The following is a 17,452-nucleotide window of genomic DNA, read 5'->3' as shown; positions in this document are numbered from 1 at the left end:
GGGCACAGATTTAAGGTGATTGGCAAAAGATTTAAGGTGATTGGCAAAAGAACCAGAGGCGACATGAGGAAAAACTTTTATACGTAGCGAGTGGGTAGAATTTGGAATGCATTGCCTGATGGTGGAAACAGATTCAATTGTAGCTTTTAAAATGGAATTGGATAGATATTTGAAGGAGAAAAATTGCAGAGATATGGGGAAAGGGCGGGGGAGTGGGACTAACTGGATTGCTCTTCGAAAGAGCCGGCGCAGACTCGATGGTTGAATGGCCTCCTTCTGTGCTGTACTATTCTATGATTCTATAATTTATGGCTCTCTCCATAACAGGTCCTTCACTATAACATATAATTTAACACAATCTCTAATCATTTTTATGGCTTGCTTTCTCTTTATTACACACTGTTCACAATGACATACTGTTCATCTGGTTCCCAGAAGAGCTAGTGTAATTGTAGCTTTTCGCAGTTCTTTACATTTGCTGTCTCTGTCCGAATTCTAATGTGATGATTATTACTGGATGTCAGCAACCTCTGCCTGCACTTGGATTTAGCTATGAAGGAGTAACATACTAAACAAGTTGTCCCTGCGTAACTGGGTACTCTCTGAATGTTTTCACAGATAATGTGTGGTAAAACATAAGTGTATTTCTAACCTCTAATCAATTAAGTATCATTTATTGTACTTGAGCCAAGCTCAAGTACAGTAAATGGAGCTGGCCTCGTAAAAAGTGAAACATTCTTTGTGACGAGAAGACACAGAGCCAAGGATTCGTGAATCTAAAGTTGATACATATATTAAGGGTCTTTTTAAAAATAAATCATTCCTTTCCAAATCTACAATAAAAACAAATCTTAAATTTTAGGATCTTACAGGAGATGGTATCTTTGGATCAATACTATTATTGAGAAGTGCTTAGCTGCTTCCTCCATCCTCAGATTATATATTTTTTTAAGTTTTCAATATTTGTACAAGGTACCATTGGCAACAGGAGTGAACATTCTCGAGCAACCTCATACACCTCCATTGCACAGCATGACAATTTCTACAGTCTCATTCGAGTTAATCATGGATGGGGTTCTGTGGGTTGTTTCTCAGCGTCTCTGCAGAGTTGAGTTCTGCTCTTTAGAGAGCTGTTCCTGCCCCATGTCACAAGTCATACTTCACACCAGTCCTAGAAGTCACTGAAATACTGTTAGAAGCTACTAAATTTTCATTTTACCCATGTGAGCAATTTAACACTGGTTGCAATCCAAAACATCAGACAGTTAAACTGCAGTTGTTTCCATATTTTCTTCATTTCTGTAAGGTGAAACAAAATATTTAAAGCTTTAACTGTTGCTGCTGAGCATATTCATATAATGAATAACAAGGAGTCGCTGTAATCTAATTGAAGGGTTTCCACATAGCATCATATTTGTGAACTTGTGACTCCCACAAGTTAGGTCACAGCCTTGAAATTACTCCTTTCCATCTGTTTTACATTATATACACAGGAGGCTTTTGTTAAGTCACTTGTTAGCCTTATCATTTAAACCTTCTTTGTTTTATCCATGGAAATAATATTTCACTTTCCATGGGCAATGGATGAGGAAATTCTCCAGTTCATTTGTGTACACATTTATTTGACATTTGCTGATTCTTCAATGATTTCTTCAACAAACTTGCTGTACAATTATTGAGAGTAACTTTTCTGACTTCAGTTCACTATAGGTATGAAATTCCTATTATAGTTTTAAAATACATACACTGAATCCTAAACTCAGATTAAGTTTTATTTAAACTAACCAGCTGTGTAGTCTGAAGGTGTACTTAAAGATGTCAAAATCTCTTACTCTGAGGTTTTTATCATTTAAAATTTTTGTTCCCAGCTCGTATGTTTCATTCTGCAATTTCTTCAGGGTGCTGATTTGAAATTAGCCATGTTTTTCAGAATGTTTTCTGACATGGTGCAACCAATTGGTGCACACTCCCCCAAAAGTGCGAAGCAAATTTGGATAAAATTACTTGTTTTAAATTTGGAAATGTAAATGGAGGGTTAAGTCCCATAGTGCAGATCATGAGAAAGGTTGAAAATAGGAGGAAAGGAAACAAGGTAGGCAAAGTAGTGATGAGGTGAGATGCATCTTGGGACCTGTCAATTATAGGATGAAATTGAGGGAGGTTAGAGGTTCCACAGTTTTGATCTCCTAGGAAAGACCAAAGTAAGTGGGAGAGCTATGGAAGAATGAAAGGCAAATAGCACAAAGTGGAAACCTTGGACAAACGCTAAGAACCGAAAGTTGGGTGCGAGCAGGTAACTTTCTACAGTGATTAGACAGGGAGTAGATAAGGGTGAAAGAAAAGAGTTAAAAAAAAATCCTGACAACCGTATTGGAACATCCACATCAATAGGTAAAGATCTTTGAATCCTGGATGAGATGCCCCAGCCCCAATTCCTGCTGTTGAAGCAAAGACTCTGAACTTAAAACGGGAAACTTCCCAGCCACTTGTAGGTTGGTTGATAGCTTAACAGTCATGGCTCAATGGTAGCACTCTCGTCTCTAGGTCAGGTTGTGGGTTTGTCCCACTCCAGAGACTTGAGCACAAAATCTAGGCTGATACTCCAGTATTACTGAGGGAGTGTTGCACTGTCAGAGGTGCCATCTATTGGCTGAGACGTTAAACCGAGACCCCATCTGCCCTCTCGGGTGGACGTGAACAATACCAAGGCATTCGAGAAGAACATATGGGACCTTTGAGCACACGCTGCCCACATTTTTTCCTACTATTAATGGTTGGAAAATCATAGGCAGTACATGCCGTAATTTCTGATACGCTAGTGGATAAGGTCTCTGCCAGTAGCACAGATTCGTAAAATTACCCTTGTAATGAGTACAAAGATTACCTTGTAAGTGGAGTTTTTTCTTGTTTTACTGTAAAAGGAAATGAATATTGTTAATGTATTGATCATAGCTCTTAAATAACTTACATCATTTCTTTTTTTCCTCCCCACCTTGATCCCCCACTGTGTCACACCACATTCTGCAGTCACAACTGCAACCAGGCCACTTGCTCGCAAACCTCTGTAATTGCTGCTCTTGGGCAAGCCAATCGGATGTACACAAGAGTAGCACAGAATGATGTTTGATGTTTAGTTCCTTGCTCTGAGGTCACATTTGAAGGCAGGTTATCCTAGTTCTGTGCCCAGGCACGCTGGATTGACTGAACCAACGAATATCAGAAAGTTAGACATGTCAGAGTGCATGCCTATAAAGGAACCCACTCCATTTTCCTCCCATTAATTGAAATGGAAGGAAAATCAAGCATATCTTTGTTTGCAGCCGCTCCTCGTGGTGGAGCTCAGATCAGGAAGTAACCTTCAAGGAAATTAGGGATGCTAACTCGTATCTTATCATTCCAAAGATCCCATGGCGCAAATTCAAAGAGAGTAGGTCGTTCTCTCCGTCTCCTAGCCAGTTTTCATCCCTCAATCACCACCACCAAAACAGATTAACTAATCATTTATCTTGTTGCTGTTTGTGGGATCTTAAGGTGTGAAAATTGGCTGCTGTGTTTGCCTATGTAACAACAGTGACTGCAGTTCAAAAGTAATTCATTGATTGTGAAGCACTTTAGAACATGCTGACAATGTGAAGAGCGCTATATGAATGCAAGTTTGTATGTTGGCTTCTTTATTTCCTGATGTCACTTAAGCCTCCAAGAGGAACGGCTAGATGCTTCCTCGCAGGGAGGAAAGAAACAACAGATGACAAACCTTGAACCACTATCCCTCATCTCCTAAGGCCTAGCTGTACAGCAGCATTTGCAGAAGCCTAGTAGCAAGCTTACCTAACCACTCTTAACGACAGAGAGCAGTGCAAGGCTTACAGATGACTAAACAAGAGAAAATCATATTTTATAAATTAATAAAAATTATTTTCATAAAATCTTACCTTTTCTATACTGACGTATAAAAGCCCAAACTACGAATGACAGAAGAAGCAAAGCGAGTAATGTTCCAGTGGTTGCTCCTATAGATTTACGCGGTTCCCACATTCTGTCAAAAGTATAAACTGCACCAAAACAAAGTTTAAAAACAAGAGGATTAATTAAAGTGTAGGAAAACACAGTGTCATAGTAACAGCACTGTTAATCCTATGTCGACGGACAACAAGGAAACAACAATTTACTCTCAGAGAAAATGTTGCTAACACTGGGATTTGACCACAGAATTTAATTTCACCTTAGACCCCTAGAGACAGAGAGAGGTAAAGCATTAGGATCGATATTATGTTATCTGCTTGCACTGGGCTTATAAATTGACTGTATATCTCTGAGAGCCGATGGACCCATTGACATCACGATTCCACTGATGAGTTTAATACTTGATGTCATACCATGGTTCTGGTCACAAAATTCCAATGTGACTCATCCTAAATAGAATTGAATTATCTGTCTAAGTTGCTTCCTTATATTGTTGTAACTTTGGTTGTATCAGTTGGTAAGTCAATGCTTTATATTGAAAGAATGTAAAAATAGCCATGAAGGTGCAACCAGATATCACATTTGTGAAACAGGCTCATTGTTATATGTTAAGCTCCCATTTCAATAATGCCTTCATAATGTGCTGAGATCTTGATGTATCTAATTTCTGAATCACTAGCTGAATCCCAATCTCCTCTCATGAACTGATCATGGAAATCTGGCAGATTTTTACTGCAGTAGAATCATGAGCTCAGTCCAATGTAGGCCACATTGGTTCATCTCATTGATTGAGCCTCATTACTTCATTCATGGTAAGGGCTCTGGATATGATCATTTTCCTACAGGGTAATTGTAGTGTATGTGCTTTAAGTCAGAACTACTTTTTACAGCTCCTGTATACTGTAGTACCGGCAGTAACCACACTGGTATATAAGCTGTGCGCATGCCTCTGTACCCCAGTCTAGAGATTACCCTCCTCCAGTAAAGACCTGTTATTTGTTTATGTACAGCATCCGTGTAATTATTTATCCACTGAACCACGGATCTAACAGTGGCGATGAGTGTTGATGCGAATCTACCTGCAACATAAAAAAAAAGTCGAGTCCAGGAACACGGGCGTCGACCGCGAGCAACCGCCCAGCAGTCAGGCAGAGATCCAGCTTCGCTGGGGAGGCTGTGGAGAGCCGGGCTTGGTTCCCCAGCCACAACGAGCAGTAAGAGACCGACGACAGGTCGAGAGCAGACCCTTCCCGAGCAGCGGCGGCTGGAGCCGACAGACGGCAGAGAGAGAGAGCCGAGCAGCATCGACGGGGTAAGAAAGAGGGTGAAGAGAGCAGGGCGCAGCCGGGGGTTGATCACCGAGCGGCGTCGAGGAAAAATACTGCAAACTGGAGAGAGAGAGAGGGTAAGAAACAGCCGGGTTCTAGACTGAGCGGCGTCGACAAATATCAAGAGAAGAACGCGCAGAGCACAGCCAGGGATCACGGGCTGATCAGGGTCCGCAGGGCGAAGCAAGGGGAGATGCCATTGAGCCGCGGAGAAGCAGGGAGAGCACGGGAGACGCCATTGAGCTGCGGAGAAGCAGGGAGAGCGTGGGAGGCACCATTGAGCCGCGGAGAAGAAGGTAGAGCGCGGGAGGCGCCATTTTGCGAAGCCGCAGCGGAGCAGACGGGCGAGCGCGGGAAGGAAGGAAAGCGCGGGAGACGCCATTTTGTGCCAGCGGAGAAGAAGGGGAAGCGCGGGAGGCGCCATTGGTCATAGTTAACGCACAACCAAGGATGCCGAAGAGTGGCAGTATCTCTACGTTCGACAATGAAGTCGAAGATTGGGTGACATATGTGGAACGTATTGAGGTGTACTGCAGGGCGAATGAAGTGCCAGATGCTAATAAAGCACTGGTTCTGTTAAATTCCATGGGTGCAAAAACTTATGGGTTACTGCGAAATCTAATAACCCCAGAGAAGCCAGTAAACAAGAATTTTGAAAGCATAGTAGAAATCCTACAGGACCACTTAAACCCCATACCGCTGCTGATAGCAGAACGATTTAAGTTCCATAAAAGGAACCAACACAAAGATGAAAGCAATGCTGAGTACCTAACGGAACTGCGCAAGCTATCGAAATACTGCCAGTTTGGAGCGGGACTAGCAGACATGTTAAGGGACAAGTTTGTGTGTGGGCTACAAAAAATGAAGGAACCCAGAAACGGCTTCTATCAGAAAAGGACCTTACGCTGGACAAAGCTTTCAGTATGGCAGTATCACACGAAGCAGCCGCAAGGGGCGCTGCAGAGATACAACGGAGACCGCAAGAATATGGCACCAACGAAATGACCTATGGAACAGGGAAGTGCTATCGCTGCGGCAGAACGACACATGACCAGAAAGATTGTTGGTTCAAGGACTAAGTGTGCAGACAGTGTGGGAAAGCAGGACACATAGCAAGAGTCTGCAGGTCTGGGAAGAAAACCAACAGTAAGAAATCTCCACAGGAGAAGTACAAAAAGGTACACCAGGTGATGGACAGTGATTCAGACGAACAGAAAAGTGACACAGACTCCGGAAGCAAGGAGCTGGGTTGTCTGAAACTACATAATGTAACCGAAATGGAGGATCACCAGACTATCTGGGTTACACTCAAGATAGACGGAGTCCAAGTGGAAATGGAATTGGACACAGGGTCAGCTCTAACAGTCATAAATCAAAGAGACTACAAGCGGCTATTTTCACACAGACCCTTGAAAGCTACAGAGATTGTCTTGAAGACGTATACGGGGCAAAAAGTCTACCCCAAAGGAAAAATAAGGGTGAAAGTGACATATAAAGGTCAGGAAATACCTAAAATGGATATATATGTATTGCCAAATGGAGGACCACCACTGCTAGGACGTGAATGGATCCGGAAGATACATTTAGATTGGCATTCCATACAGGCACTGAAGGTGGAGGCCAAAAAGGATGACGACGTCACACCTGGACGACTGTCAAAAATGCTAACTGATGCAAAAGAAGTGTTCCAGGAGGGACTAGGAACACTAAAAGGAATAACAGCAAGAATTAAAATAGAGGATAATGCAAGCCCAAAGTTTCTGAAGGCCAGACCAGTGCCTTATGCGATCAGACCAGCGGTTGAAGCAGAGCTGGAAGGGTTGGAACGTTCAGGAGTACTGTCCAAAGTGGACTGGAGCGAGTGGGCTACACCCATTGTTCCTGTAATGAAGAGGTCGTTGAGTAATACGCCTGGGGAACCAAAGAAGGTCCGCATCTGTGGGGATTTTAAGGTGACAGTGAACCCAGTCCTTCACACGGTGCAATATCCGCTTCCACGTAGTGAGGATATTTTCGCCTCGCTATCTGGTGGTAAACGCTTCACCAAAATTGATCTAGCCCAGGCGTACTTGCAAATGGAGGTAGAAGAAGCTTTGAAACATTACCTTACGATCAACACCCATAAAGGTCTCTATCAATACAACCGGCTGGTGTTTGGAGTAGCCTCGGCTCCGGCTATCTGGCAAAGAGCGATGGATCAGGTCCTGCAAGGGATTCCAGGGACCCAGTGTTATTTGGACGACATCTTGGTCACGGGCGAAAATGACGGTGATCACCTCGCTAACTTGGAGAAGGTGCTCGCCAGATTAAAGGAATATGGGCTACGAGCTAATCGCCACAAGTGCGAGTTTTTCCAGAAACAGATCTCGTATTGCGGCCACGTCATCGATGAAGAGGGGTTACATAAGTCCCCTGACAAGATTGAGGCAGTAGTCAAGGCTCCAGCACCGGAAAATGTGTCGCAACTGAGGTCGTTCCTCGGGCTGGTAAACTATTACCACAAGTTCTTACCAAATTTGTCTACGGTATTACACCCGTTGAACACCCTACTGCAAACAGGGGTACCATTGAAGTGGGATGATGAACGTAGACGAGCTTTCCAGAAGTGCAAAGAATTGATTACATCAAAAGAGGTGTTGGCCCATTTCAACCCAGCACTACCAATTCGTTTGGCATGTGATGCATCACCCTACGGCATTGGAGCGGTGCTGTCGCACAAATTCCCAGACGGGTTGGAGAGGCCAGTAGCCTTTGCGTCTCGGTCACTAACCTCAGCCGAGCGCAACTACGCCCAGATTGACAGGGAGGCCCTCAGCCTAGTATGGGGAGTAAAAAAATTCAACCACTATCTGCATGGACAGAAGTTCACCTTACTGACTGACCACCAACCACTTGTCTCCATCTTTAATCCTAAGAAGGGCGTGCCAGTAATGACTGCACAGCGGTCACAAAGATGGTCCCTGTTTCTAGGGGTGAATCAATATGAAATAGAATATAAAGGCACGAGACAGCATGGGAACGCTGATGGGCTATCGCGCCTGCCACTGCCTACTGTGGAGGAAGCACCAGCAGTGCACCCTATTGAGATATTTTATTCGTCGATAATTGAACGATTGCCAGTAACAAACGCGGATATAGAGAAGGAGACCCACAATGATCCGACGCTGTCACGGGTATATGAATTGACGGTGAGGGGATGGCCAACACATGGCGACTCACTGTTGCCAGCATTCTTATCCAGAAGAGAACAGCTGTCAGTATGCCAGGGGACAGTGATGTGTGGATCCAGAGTGGTGATTCCACCCAAGTTAAGGGAGAGAGTGCTAAATGAGGTCATCTGGGGGGAGTGAAAATGAAAAGCCTAGCTAGGGCTTATGTGTGGTGGCCGGGAATCGATCAACAAATCGAAGACCTAATTAAGAGCTGCTTAGGATGCTAAAAGGTCCAAAATGCACCACCACAAGCCCCTCTACACCCATGGGAGTGGCCCTCCTCTCCATGGCAATGGGTGCACATTGATTTCGCTGGTCCATTCATGGACTCAATGTTAATAGCAGTGGATGCTCATTCAAAGTGGCCTGAGGTGATAAAAATATCTTCAACCACTGCAGAGAAAACGATTGCAGTCCTACGGACCACATTCACCAGAAACGGTTTGCCAGAGCAGATCTGCTCTGATAATGGACCACAGTTTGTGTCCGACGACTTCCAAAAATTCATGAAAAGGAATGGGGTAAGGCATTACACATCCGCCCCGTATCAGCCAGCCACCACTGGATTGGCTGAGAGGTTCATACAAACCTTTAAGAAGGCGATAAAGGCCACGTGTGATGAGGAAATTCCACTACAGCATAAGATGGACAATTTCTTATTAGCCTACCGAAACGCGACACATGCAGTTACCAACCAGACCCCGGCCATGATGTTCTTTAACCGAAGGTTGAGATCTCGTCTGGACTTGCTCAGACAAAATGTGCGAAGAAATGTTGAGGACAAACAATTCCAGCACATCAACGAGAAGCCGACAAGGAGCTTCAATGTAGGGCAACCAGTCTTGGCCCGGGACTATCGAACAGAGAAGTGGCAACCCGGAACGATATGTACAAGGCAGGGGCCATTAATGTACACAGTAGATGTCGGGGAGAACATTGTGAGACGCCACGTCGATCAGATCTTAGCATCACAGGAATGAGTCAACCCCATGTCTCGAGTACCTGGGGATGAACCCGACATACAGATAGCATCTACTTCAGACCCAGTAGCAGTGGAACCCGATGAACTACCCGATGAAAGGGGGTCAGAATCGCCTCTGCACCAAGAACCTCCGGAAAGGCGCTATCCCGAAAGGGTCAGGAAGCCGCCCCAAAGACTGAATCTGTAAATGGACTTTTGTTATTGAATGTACATGTAAAAATGTAATTGTTATTTGAATATTAAGGGGGTATTATTAATCTAAAAAGGGAGGAATTGTAGTGTATGTGCTTTAAGTCAGAACTACTTTTTACAGCTCCTGTATACTGTAGTACCGGCAGTAACCACACCGGTATATAAGCTGTGCGCATGCCTCTGTACCCCAGTCTAGAGATTACCCTCCTCCAGTAAAGACCTGTTATTTGTTTATGTGCAGCATCCGTGTAATTATTTATCCACTGAACCACGGATCTAACTAATAGTTTCAACATTGAGTACTCTAAGCTCAGGTGTTCCCTCTTCTCTACACCAAGAATTTACCTAACATCAGAAGAACACCCCCTACTGTACCATTGTAGCATTTTACTATTTACCACAATGGCATGAAAATCAGGTGGATTCTATAAAGGGTTAATGATCCTCTCAGCCAAATTATTGGCCAGGCGGTGAAGACAAAAATCTACCCCTAGGTGTCAAAAGTTGAAGAAGGGCTCCACTCTCAAGCACTGAGATCCTTCACCTTGACGAGTATCAACTTCACCTATAAGATCTACTTCTACAGCAATAATTTTATCTTGCAATGATTGTCTGAAGGATTTATTCAGGCCTTTTGGACCCTTGAATACACCAGCAGCCTTTATTGGCCCTGGAGTGTCGCCATTTGCAGTGATGACACAGGAAGGTGCTGGGCAGCATTCCTGGGGTCAGGGGAGCAACACTATACCTTTACAGATGGACATCCTTCCTATTCGTTATTCAGAAGCTCCACAGTGGCGTCTGACTGATCTATGTAGCTCAGACCCTTTGGCACAACTAATGTCACTTGTTGAGTTGTAAATGAAATCTCCAATCTGATGGGAGCAGTTCATCAGTCCTTGTCCAGGAATATCTGGGAGTTCACACTTTACAACTGAAATGTACATTTTGGAAATCAATGCATAGTTATAGACATATATTAAATTACTGACTAACTTACAATCATAGATGATTTTTGTTCTCACTTATATTCTAGGTATTGCAGTAATTGTGTGTACCTTCACAGGTGGGGGGCTGCGCTGTCCAATTCCCAGAAGCTCCACACTCCAGTATGTCTGCCCCATGAAGCTCCAACCCTTCAGTACAGCTAAAGTTACACGTTGAGTTGTAATTGAATTCTCCAATTGGATGTGTACAATTCATGAATTCTTGTCCGAGAATCTGCGGACTTCCACACTGTACAACTGAAGAATACATTCAATTAAGCACACATTAAATCAAGCCACTGTAATAGGCTTAGACAATCTTCCATCTACTTTCTTATTTTTTCTAGTATTACTGTAACTGATTGTACCTTCACAGTTGGCTTTCTGCCCTATCCATCGTCCAGAAGCTCCACACTGAAATCTGTCTGATCCACGAAGCTAAAGTCACATGTTGAGTTGTAACTGAAATCTCTGAAGGGATGCGAGCAGTTCATGAATCCTTGTCCAGGAATCTCCAGACTTCCACATTTTATAGCTGAAACATAAACGTTAAGAAGTTTGATGTAAACTCAAACACGCAAAAAGTTACTCATTTACATAATTCAGCTAACATTCTAAAATCTGATTCTGAATTTTCTCTTTGGGGGAAAAATTCAGTTGATTGCGCCTCCTGATAGCGCCTTAAGAGGGCGCCAATTGGGGCACAAAGCAACTAGAGGCCGGGCGCGGCAATGTTGTGCCGCTCGCGAAATTAACTAGACATTATGCGGCAGCGCTAAACATTACCGCCACGATCTCCTGCACCGGCAGATTGTGACGTCAGTCGAGTGCGCAACGCCCCGTTAGCGCCCCGTACCGGATATTGAGTGGCGCCCCCTGCCTTACCGCCTGCCACTAGCAACGACAGGTTGTGGGGAGCGTTATGCTGTCAGAAAGGGATTAGGGGAGCGCTATTTAAAGGCGACCACTTCCTGCCTTTTTTTGTCGGTGACATTTTTGCACCACGCATTCTGAGAGAGAGAGAGACTTCTGGAGAGATTCAACACTGTGTGAAGGAGTTTTGAGTACTGAGCAGCACTTTGCAGGTTTATTTTGATTTGGCCTTCCTTGCTTCGCCAGCACTCTGAGGTAGCGCCTCACTCTTCGGCCTTTGCACCTTAAGACAGGTGTGAAGCGCCTGATTTAGCGCTCCAATCACCTCCAGGGGAGATAAAAGCCAAGTTTGCTGTCGGAGGCGATAATTAGCGCCAGGCACTAAACTTTGCGCACGGCCGATAACGGCGCCCCAAATGGGGCGATACTGAATTTTTCCCCCTTTTTGTCTTGTTTGACCCTGTACCTTCACAGCTGGGTGTCTCCACTGTCCATACTCCTGTCACATTGCACCGGAGACTCTGTGATCCCTGCAGTGTAAACCCTGCTGCACAGTGAAAGTCACACGTGGAGCTGAAGCTGAACTTTCCATTAGGATGGGTGCAGCCCATAGTCGCTTGGTCAGGAGCATCGAGAGTGACACACTGCTCAACTGGACAGGAGGTATTGGAATGATACATGAATTATTACGTAATTATATATTATAATAATTAGTTGTCTAAGATCAAATATTTTCTTGTGTTGATACCATTCAGTAGTTGGTCTTGAGTGTGACAGATTAGAGATCTGTCCTGTTTCTTATATAAAGACTGTTATTTTATATTTTTTTGTGTATTAGTGTTGTTTCAAAGGGCAGATGAGTTTTCTCTATCTAACTAGACTGCCTAACAAGCATTAATTGCTAAGTCTACATAGACGGCAGGAACACTTAACATTGATTACCAGGCTATGAGATGGTAACAGAGCTCTGACCACTGTCTCAGACTAAAACAGACTATTCACAAGCTGAGCATCCTGTTCAACCTCAAGCTGAGCTTCCAACCCCATGTCCTCTCCATCACAAAGACAACCTATTTCCAATTCCGTAATATTGCTCACCTCTGCCCATCTGCCACTGAAATCCTCATATATGATTTTGTCACCTTCACACTTGGTTACTCCAATGCTCTTCTGGACAGCCTCCTATTTTTTGCATTTCATAAACTGCAGCTCACCCAAATCTCTGCTGCCTGTATCCTATCCAGCACCAAATCCTACTCACCTATCACCCCTGTCCTTACTGACCTATATTGTTCCCTAGTACCTCAAATTTAATATTCTCATTCTTGTGTTTAAATCAGTCCATGACTTCACCCCTCCCTGTCTCCAACCTCCTCCAGCCTGACAATCCTCCTCCGAACCCTCTATTCCTTTGACTCTTGTGATTCTGCCCTCTCCGTTCACCCAATCATTAGCAGCTATCTTGGTCCCACTCTCTGGAATTCCTCAAACCCTTCACACTATGGATCAGTGTCTGTTTTTATCCTCACAAACTGTGAGGCACCTTGGGATGTTATTCTACATTAAAAGCTCGATATAAATGCAACAAAGTTCTTATATATTGGCTTTGTCTTGAAAGGGAGTGGATGACTAGAAATCGGTTTCTGGGAGATGCGCCTGATACCGTTGATCCCTACTTTGATTGACAGAGTATTTAATTGTGAAAGTCACTGTTTTGATATTTCTTTGTTTTAATTTGGATTTCAAAGCACAGTGTGGGTATAACTGTTGTGCCTGTTTTTTTGTGATTTTCTGCTCTGTCAGGCAGCATGCTCCATGAAATCTCCAGTTTCACAGATTAATTTTGCATCATGGACTAGGGTCCAAACTAAAGGGAAAATTTAACCTGGCGGGATCGGATCAACCACCTGTTTTACCTCCCACCCAACTTTGCCTTCCAGTGATTTGAGTCGCCACTCAGATGCAATCCGTTTCCCACTGGTCGGGTTAGGTTAAAATTACCCATTAAGTGTGTTAACTCTGAGATCATTGTGAATTTCAAGATTTTTATAGTTCTGGAGCAGGGACTTTTAAGTGTAACGTAAAGGTTTGTAATCTGGTTCAAAGATGCCGTGTTACTTGAAGTGACTTCAGCAATTTGCTGAATTGCTTCTTTCTGTAAATGGCTCCGTGAATAAACCTTGTTAGTCGGTTATGAAAATGTCTTGCATGACTAATGTTAATCATTTTCTGAAGTGATGAGGGCACATAGTGAAAATTCTGAGACAATAAACGGGTCTATTTTTTGATCAGGGCACACTATCCAATGTTACTTTCTTGCTTGAGTTCAGAGCAAGCACAGGCTTGCCTACAGAAGCTGATGTTTGTGGGGCATGAGGAAAAGTATCTGGAGGAGTCCAAATCGCTCATAGATTTGTTGGATAGGAGTTCCTCATTTCAGGCACAGATTCAGTAGGGAATATTAGAAACTCTTATGACCGCAACTGATTTCAAATTACGTAGCTGAAGGTATTTTAAACTGAGAGTGCGCCCCCTGCAGCAGCCTTTCCGCTATAAGTCCTTTGCTTTTGGTTTCACAGTAACAGAGAACATGACTCTTACCAAATTCACACTCCAGTCCATAGAATCCTTCATTGCATCGACATGTATAATTTCCAATAGTTTCCACACATTCTCCGCGATTACTGCATGAAGTAGGCTTGCATGAAGCTGTTAAAGAAAGCAACACAAACCCAGAAACACATATATGTTCAGGAAAATATGCTTACAAGCAATGTGATGTGCACAGTAATGGGTAGAACCTTGAGGATTTAATTTTGCTTGCAACCCAGTAAAATCTAATTAATTAAGATTTCTTATGTAGACAGGTCAATGTGCTAGATTTAAAGATAATCTCTTCGGTAATAATTAGTTGCAAAAAGTATTTACTTTCTTCTGGTCATGCAATTGTTAGTGCATATGCATAAAAGATGTTGTGCCATCATAATGCAGTCATTACCCCTTTTATTTTATTAGCTGTTGGAATAGCACGGAAAGTTATTTTATATGAGCACGTTAACTGGTGCATTGTTAGGGGATAGTAAACCTCTAGAGGTCTATTTCTATTTCTGTAACTTATTAGCATTGTAAAAAATTGGGATTTTGTAATGAAACTGAAATGGAGGCTCATGAGCATGAACTATACAACACACAATGAAAGTGAGTTATCAATTTGGCTTCACTGATGCAAACAATTCCAGATTCAAGATTCCGGCATTTATTAACCTGGAAATGATAAACACTGCCGGTTATACTGGAACAAAATAAAAGTTTTAAAATCTTTTTTCAAAACAGCTGTGTGAGTGCACCCTGCTGTAAACCGGGGTCAGTGGGGGGGAGGGAGGAAAGAGCGTGAAACCAATTACTGCCAATGTAATAGTTTGCAGATTATCTCCAGAAATCCAGAGGTAGAAGATCAGCCATGATCTCATTGAATGGCGGAGCAGGCTCAAGGGGCCAAATGGCCTACTCCTGCTCTTATTTATTATGTTCTTATGTTATGAGAGCTCAAAGAGGTAAGCCACAGACTTCTGCTGCAACTTACTAATTATGCCGACTAAAGATCATGCGGCAGATTTTCCTGTTCCTGCATCTGGGCGTATTGGATCCCCTGGGCACAGTGAATAAGGAAAATCAGTCGGGGAGAAGCATAGACCTAAAAGGGGCTCTGCTTGATTGTCCATTCATTTAAATTAATGATGGAAATTTGGTTGGCTCTGTTATAGGTGGGTGCTCCTCCTTGCCTCATTTTCCTCTATTCGCTGCATTCTTATGATCCAACACGCCCAAGTGCAGGAACAGGAAAATCTGCGTTATGTGTAAAACCGAACACAGCAATTGTATTCCAAATGTAATTATCCTTCAGGTGGCTATCAGATACTATAACCTAGAACCCCTGTATGATATTAGCGCATCAATGCTTAGTGTCCTTATAACATTACTTGTCTGCTATTTTTTGGGGGTATTAACTATATTTATTTTAAACAAGTTTAACTCTTCAGTTAAAGTAGCAAAGTAATTTCATAAGAATGTATTAAGCACTCATACTCTTCTCACTCAGTGTAATTCGTAGGTTTGTATTACATCTTTAAAAACTAGGAAAAAACAAAATCCAATAAATGCATACATTATGCAAATAGTATAGCGCACTATAATATTTAATGAACTATATTACAATTATAAGCTGTCCTTGGCTCTACATTTATGGTTAAATATTTTTTCTAAATTAATTCTTGGGATGTGGGTGTCACTGACAAGGTCAGCATTTATTGTGCGTCCCTAGTTGTCATGAGACGTTGGTGGTGGGCAATCTTCTTGAACTGCTATGGTTAGATACCACTGAGTGGCTTGTACACCAAGAGCTGGATTTTCCAAGCCCCGAGGAGGCGGGCATGGAGGTGGGACAGCCAGTAAAATCGGAGAAAGTGGGGGCAGATGGCAAACCCATCCCCATCCCGCCTCCGTGCCCTTTTGCCAGGAGGCAGGAAGATGTGCAGCTTCGGGTCCCGTCTCCTGGAGATGGGAAAGGCATTTAATCCTTTTAACTGCCTGTGGTCAGAGGCACCTGGAAGTAAGGTGTAGAGGTGAGTGATGGGTGCAAGTGTGGAGTGGTAAGTATGTAAGGTGAGTGATAAGTTTAAAAAAGTGTGCACTTACCTTGTTTTCTTTCTACAGCCTTTAGCCGCACTGGATCGGGAGAACCGATATTCTCCTTGTCAATTTCACATAATGGCTGTTGGATCCTCCAATCTTACAGACATGTGAAATTTACAAAGTTGAAAGGTTTGATGAATCCTCACCACAAAGTCTCATCAAACTAAAGAGAATGGCAGTGTTTGACAGCTTCACAAAGCTGTCAAATGCTGTTATTTCTTATTTCAAGAAGTCATGACAGATAGCACGTCTGATGTTGACGTGATCTGTCAGTGACTTCCTCCCTAATTGGTCTGCTGAGCCCGCAGGGCGGACTTAACAAGCTCAATCAGGGGAAAATCCCTCTGATTGGTCAGACAAGGATGAAGGCGGGACATTGACACAACAAGCAGCAGTCCCGCCTCCAACTCGCATCCATTCACAAAATCCAACCCCAAGGGTCAAGCACATTCGTGTGGGACTGGAGTCACATATAGGCTAGACCAGGTAAGGATGGCAGGTTTCCTTCCCTAAGGGACATTAGTGAACAAGTTGGCTTGCTATGACAATCCAACAGCTTCACAGTCACTTTTACTGATACCAGTTTTTTTTTCCAAAGTATTTTTTTAAAACTGAATTCAAATCCTCAAATAGTCTTGCTAGGCTCACGTTCTCTGAATTATTAGTCCAGGCCTCCAGATTACTAGTCCAATAACATAACCATTATGGTACTGTAGCCAGATGTATTGCACTTCTCTTTTGTCCTTGAAGTTTATCTTGTTTATTTGAAAGAAAGATTTGCATTTATATAGCGCCTTTCACAACCACCGGACGTCTCAAAGCGCTTTACAGCCAATAAAATACTTTTGAAGTGGAGTCACTGTTGTAATGTGGGAAGTGCAGCAGCCAATTTGCACACAGCAAGCTCCCACAAACAGCAATGTGAAAATGACTAGATAATCTGTTTTTGTTATGTTGGTTGAGGAAGAAATATTGGCCAGGACACATATTTGAAGATACATAAAGAAAGCAACAGAATTGTCAATTTGATATTTTGATCTTTTGAAATTATGAAACTTTTTTTCAATGGAAAAACCCACGGTGAAGGGCCAAAACCCGTAGTTAACCCCAAAGTTGAAGCCTAAAAGAGATGAGGTAAATCACAAAAGTAGTAGTCGTGTCACACCAAGCTGGTGTAGGAGATTGTAGGAGGGAAGAAAGTGAAGTGTGAGGGCAGAAGTTGCA

The 17,452-nt window shown here is 43.1% G+C and overlaps 1 protein-coding gene across 1 annotated transcript in view; it reads right to left on the bottom strand.

Annotated features, from left to right (window-relative positions):
* Positions 1-767: 767 nt before the first annotated feature.
* The window catches only part of LOC147121815 (L-selectin-like), a 39,768-nt gene continuing 23,083 nt past the window's right edge, over positions 768-17,452 (bottom strand). The window contains exons 3-8 of the mRNA XM_085982323.1: positions 14,138-14,245; positions 11,032-11,198; positions 10,736-10,921; positions 3,933-4,052; positions 2,885-2,912; positions 768-1,299 (exon numbers count right to left, since the gene is read on the bottom strand). Coding sequence (XP_085838449.1) covers positions 11,053-11,198; positions 14,138-14,245 — 254 coding nt within the window. The 3' untranslated portion in view covers positions 768-1,299; positions 2,885-2,912; positions 3,933-4,052; positions 10,736-10,921; positions 11,032-11,052. The remainder of the gene's footprint in view (positions 1,300-2,884; positions 2,913-3,932; positions 4,053-10,735; positions 10,922-11,031; positions 11,199-14,137; positions 14,246-17,452) is intronic.

Source organism: Somniosus microcephalus, chromosome 3 (genome assembly GCF_052327205.1).
Source record: "Somniosus microcephalus isolate GS21.2 chromosome 3, FLI_Smic_1.0, whole genome shotgun sequence".
NCBI classification, from domain to species: Eukaryota; Metazoa; Chordata; class Chondrichthyes; order Squaliformes; family Somniosidae; genus Somniosus; species Somniosus microcephalus.
This window is presented reverse-complemented; position numbering and strand designations above follow the sequence as displayed.